Source organism: Engraulis encrasicolus, chromosome 7 (assembly GCF_034702125.1).
Source record: "Engraulis encrasicolus isolate BLACKSEA-1 chromosome 7, IST_EnEncr_1.0, whole genome shotgun sequence".
Lineage (NCBI taxonomy): Eukaryota > Metazoa > Chordata > Actinopteri > Clupeiformes > Engraulidae > Engraulis > Engraulis encrasicolus.
The window spans coordinates 50,063,268-50,068,807 of record NC_085863.1 but is presented as its reverse complement, the minus strand read 5'-3'; the positions used below and the strand labels follow the sequence as shown (position 1 = coordinate 50,068,807).

Below are 5,540 nucleotides of genomic sequence, written 5' to 3'. Positions count from 1 at the left end.
AGTAGAGGCAGCGATGTCAGAGGTTACTTAGTAAGTAGTTTGTTTACGTGTTTGTTTATTTATTTGTGTGTTTGTTTCAGTGTATCCATAGAGACGTGGCTGCCCGAAACGTTCTCCTGACCGAATCCTGTGTGGCCAAGATCTGTGACTTTGGGCTAGCCAGAGACATTATGAACGACTCCAACTATGTGGTCAAAGGAAACGTAAGTATACAGTAACCCCTTCTCACTGTCAGAGCACGGGATTACCATATAACTGTGTAGTATATAACATATAGCCTAACTGCACCTAACCCTCCGACTGGCGTCTACTGGACACTATGGTGTACTGGACACTCATCTCAGTTATTCTCCACATTCTGAGACAGTTAGAAATGGACTAGCTAGAGATGGATGTTTCATGTCTAGGATGTTAAAGTCCTGCTACATATTGGTTCCAGATTATTCATAAAGCGAAGACTTTTACTCTCTAAAGCCAATTTGTCAGGTTCTGGTTATGAGGCTGAAGATAAAGTTTGTGTATGCTTCTGTGATTTCTGGAGCTGCAGAAATATTTATTAGATATATCTGAGAATGTACTCTAGAAGGTAAATGTTTAAAAAGCTTTCATCCGGTGTTGGTCTGCCACAAAGGAGGATGTTTTGTGTTACTGTAAATGGCTGAAACACGTAAAGATGCTGTGGTTCACAACTGACGATGTATCGCGTAGAGTAACAGTACTGAGTGGTCCGAGCAAGGTCTCAACTGGAAACTTAATTACTTGGGATTGAAACATCAAGTCCTTTTACGTAACTCTAATGTAACTCTAGAAACACCTCTTCTGCAGGCGCGTTTGCCAGTCAAATGGATGTCGCCGGAGAGCATCTTTGACTGCGTGTACACGGTGCAGAGTGACGTCTGGTCTTATGGCATTCTACTGTGGGAGATATTCTCTCTTGGTGAGACTCCACTGTATTGCACTGTATTGCACTGCATTGCACTTTCCAAAAATGATTTATACTATAATATTTAGTAATGCTCAAATATGAGCTTCCCTCAAGGGAATATATATCGATTTCACGTAAAGTTTAGACACACACTACTTTTCACAAACACACATGCACATGGAAGTGCCTACAGAGTGCATGTTCAAGGAACAGTAGTGTATATCTGAAGTTTGAATGGTGAAGTCTTATCTTTTCCTGATATTTTGGCCAGAGGGTGCCTCATACTTAAGTAGCCTACTATTACATTCTTTTGGGAAACTCAGCCATGCATTGTTTCCCTTTCAATGCCTTCATGAAATATTCCGACTTCCTGCACTTCCTGTACTGTTTCTTAACTGAAAACCTGAATTGAAACTTGAAACTAGGACATGCACACAGGAGCACACACACACACACACACGCTCTTTCTCACACACGAAGAAGTTTACAGGTATTTGGACATTTTCAAAAACGTATTGGTTGGTTTTAGAATGCTCACTTTAAAACTGTGGTTTAAAAAATATGCCATTTAGGGGGCTGAAACACATCTGTCACAATGGCGTTTTCATTTTAATCCACATGCCGTGTTTATATGTAAATGGATAAATACTTGCATACAGTACGTGTAACCAGCACCTAAATAATTTTATATCTGATGACTTTTAGGTAAGAGCCCCTATCCTGATGTGATGGTGAATTCACGATTCTATAAAATGATACAAGATGGGTATCAGATGTCTCAGCCAGACTTTGCACCTCCAGAGATGTAAGTGCCGATGCTTCCTTTATTGTGCAATTTTATAACACTATTTTACAAAAATAATGTAATATTTTATGGGCATTTTTCATTCATTTTACCTTTGGAAATTATTCTATAATAATGTTTCACACCACTGTTTTGAATTTACTCTGTTGTCTCTGCAGAAGTGAATCAAATGTTTTCATGGGATTTTAGTGTGCAGTTTGTGACACATTATGAATCCATATACTATTTTTAGAATTCTTGCACACCTCCTTTTGCCAGGTGCGTAGGAGTGGAACCACTGGGTCACCAACGTAGAGACAAAAAAGCTCCAGCACACTGTTCACATTTGCCAAAAAGTGTGCGGGAGCTTTTTTTTGTCTCTACATTATAAATCCATGTCATTCATATTCCATTTACAATTAATAATTTTCCAACCAGGTACTCAATCATGAAGATGTGCTGGAATCTGGAACCAACCCAGAGGCCAACATTCAGTGAAATTGGAAAGCACATTGAACAATTACTACCCGACCATCCTCATCAAGTAAGGCTGTGAAAGAACAGCTACTTTGACAGAGATGTCACCTCATAGATTAAAATGATTCAATGATGTGTTTTTATCCCCACCTGTCAGCTTGTGCTTGAGTGTGTAATTACGACAGGCTGCCATTGTGTGTGAAAGTGAGAAAAATGTTTTCTTGATTTGTCTGTTGTCTTGTGTTACGTTGTGTTGTCTTGTCTGATGTTGTCTTGTCTGGTCTGATGTTGTGTTGTATTGTCTGGTCTGATGTTGTTGTCCTGTACATTGTTTTGTTTCTTGTTGTTATATGTTGTATTATGTTTTGTCATCTGATCTGTTGTGTTGTATTGTGTTGTGTTGTGTTGTGTTGTGTTGTGTTGTGTTGTGTTGTGTTGTGTTGTGTTGTGATGTTATCGTATGATCTATTGTTGTGTTGTGTTGTGTTGTGTTGTGTCGTGTCGTGTCGTGTTGTGTTGTGTTGTGTTGTCTTGTGATGTCTTGTATTGTCTTGTATTGTCTTACTGTATGTTGTGTTGTGTTTTGCTGTCTTGTGTTGTGTTGTGTTGTGTTGTGTTGTGTTGTGTTTTGCTGTCTTGTGTTGTGTTGTGTTGTCTTTTGCTGTCTTGTGTTGTCTTGTGTTGTGTTTTGCTGTCTTGTGTTGTCTTGTGTTGTGTTGTGTTCTGCTGTGTTGTGTTGTGTTGTCTTGTGTTGTGTTTTGCCTTCTTGTGTTGTCTTGTGTTGTCTTACTGTATGTTGTGTTGTGTTGTGTTGTCAGCAGCAGCAGTACAGGAACCTGCAGGAGGCCCTGGAGGAGTCGGAGATGGAGGAGCTGTGTGAGGGCGAGTGTGAGTGTGAAGGTCAGGTGCTCCGGGAGGGAGGGGGCTATGAGCCCCTATCAGAACACAACGCAGAGGAGCAGCAGCCACTCATGCCAAACAACTACCACATCTGCTGAGGGGAACGGACAAGGGTTTTTGTTTTTACACACATATTGTATATTTGTAAATATTTCATGTTCCAACTCACACATATACCGTACAAGCATACATATTTAGGCCTTACTATAATGTTTTGTACATGCTGCAGTGACTGTTAGGATTCATATTTGTAGTAGAGTTGTGTAGAATAGAGTAGAGTACCTTTTATCCATCCAAAAGGAGAAATTGAGGTGCCAAATAGTTTACACATAATAAGCATACAGAATATTTCAAGACAGGTAATACAAGGCACACCTACACATAGGCTTACAGACATTAAGACAGACAACCATGTGAAACAGTTCCTCACACATACCAGCATCAAACTAACTAACCCAGAAGGAAAACGTCTAGAGAAGGTGCAAAACCACAAGGGCTGAATGACCACAGGCACGCTTGCACCTTGCATATACTGTACACACACATCCACAGCGAGACAGATTTTATTCACATGTAAATAATGTCATATACAGCAATTATATGCAACAGTGTAATATAACTTGTGCTCTCTTGAATGTGTATAATAGAAGTGTGCACCATTGTTATGAATGATATGAGTGTCCTTTTCATAAGCTTTTCTCATTCCATTGATACATTTTTTACTCATTTACTTTAACATAGTCTGCAACAATGTCATCATGATGGATTTATATAGACATTGTTTAATTCTCTTAATATTTTGAAACAACCTGCTGAACTTTAACATGACTAAGCTATATAAGAAACACTTTTTATGATAAAATTTTAAAACAAGTTTGTTTAGCGTTTGTCTTTATTGCCTTTTCTTTTTGCGTTTTAGTTCATTTTGCGTTTTACCATAGTGCCAGTTCAAGTTTGTGTTTCTCGAAAGCGTAGTTCTTAGCCACTCAGTAACTTGGGTATTTTTTTTTGTCTTTCAATGCGGACAAAGGAAAATGCAGAAGCTTCTCGTGTTATTATTTTATTATTATATCATTTATTTTGCGTTGAGAGAGGAACATCAGGCAAGAACGCATTTTATTTTTATGAGCAGGAAACAGCATTTTTAGTATGTGGGTGAAATCAGAAAAAAAAATCAGACATTGCATCAACTGCTACTTCTCTTCTGAAACCACGTTGTGCAATCCTCCAAACGTTTTCTGCACAGACACGGATAGGCCCACCTTGCAGACCACAGACAGATGCATGTTGTCAATTGTCAGTTTGGTCCTTCAAGAGCATTGTCAAGAACCACGGTCCACAGACCTATATCGAAGACCGTCTAAGAAGCAAACCGGGTTTCCAGCGCATGAATTGACCAACACTCGCTGCACAGAACTAAAGACTATATTTATTGAATGTATCATACATGTTTTATAAATAGGCTATGCAAAGACACAACAAAGCAAGCAAGGCAATAGACAAAGTGACTCTACCAGATTATTATATTTGGCACATTTGTATGTGATTGTACAAGATGTGATTTTGATCTTTATGATTGTGATAATGCCTATGTCATGACTGATGTTAAAATATGTGGCTTCCACATTAGGCCTAACCCCATTGGTCAGACTCAATGAAAATCTGTCACTGCGCTGTGGAAAACACTACAACAGAAGAGTGTAACGTCTGACACTGGTGAAAACAACTGGAAATGAGTATCAGCATAACCTGAGTGAAAATAATTAAGTTGTACATCTGGTTTTCTTTTAAGTACTTCAACATTTTTAAACTCCAACCAGAATGCATTCTTTATTCTCCTAATATCAAGGCCAGAACACAAGAAGCATTTTTGGATGAAATGGAAATCCTTCTCAAGGTCCAGAAAATAAATCTAGTTTATATTTGAGCTAAATGCATGAGAGTTTTCAGAGTATTTCCCACAGGACAATGTTAGTCAAGGTGGTAGGGGGCAGAGGGGGTGGTGTGTCAGAGACACACAACTATCATCATTGATAGGCTGTAGGCGATGATCTTCAGTTTCATATAAAATATGGGTAACACTTTACAATAATTGTGCAGTAATTACATAGCCTGACTCTCGTTACACCCTTGTGTATTTCTGTTCAGCTTTGGGAACTGACACTACATTTAGGACCTACATATTAAAATAAAAAAGAAAAGACCTTCAGATTCGCAATTTTCCTGAAACATCATGCAGCCGAACCAATCAGGATTGCAGTATTTTCAGAGTTTTGAAGTCGTCAAAATTTAAACTTAGTGGAGAAGGAAAAAAATAAGTGAAACGTGATAGCAATGGCTGCCTGCATGAGCTCAATCATCAACATTGCTTCGATAATTTCAACTGTATGGAGTTGACTGTATTCAACTTTTCGAATCTGTGTGTTTCCAGTGTCACCACAATCACTATCACAG

The 5,540-nt window shown here is 38.7% G+C and overlaps 1 protein-coding gene across 4 annotated transcripts in view; it reads left to right on the top strand.

Moving 5' to 3' along the window:
- The window catches only part of csf1rb (colony stimulating factor 1 receptor, b), a 16,416-nt gene extending 12,490 nt beyond the window's left edge, over positions 1 to 3,926 (top strand). For 2 of the 4 annotated variants that reach the window (XM_063203841.1, XM_063203839.1), the window contains 5 exons: positions 81 to 203; positions 826 to 937; positions 1,631 to 1,730; positions 2,148 to 2,253; positions 3,005 to 3,926. In XM_063203841.1, the coding sequence (XP_063059911.1) occupies positions 81 to 203; positions 826 to 937; positions 1,631 to 1,730; positions 2,148 to 2,253; positions 3,005 to 3,184 (621 nt within the window). In that variant the 3' untranslated portion in view covers positions 3,185 to 3,926. Of the gene's footprint in view, positions 1 to 80; positions 204 to 825; positions 938 to 1,630; positions 1,731 to 2,147; positions 2,254 to 3,004 lie in introns of those variants that run through there. The other 2 variants (XM_063203840.1, XM_063203842.1) reach the window with 2 other exon arrangements.
- The last annotated feature ends 1,614 nt before the right edge of the window (positions 3,927 to 5,540 follow it).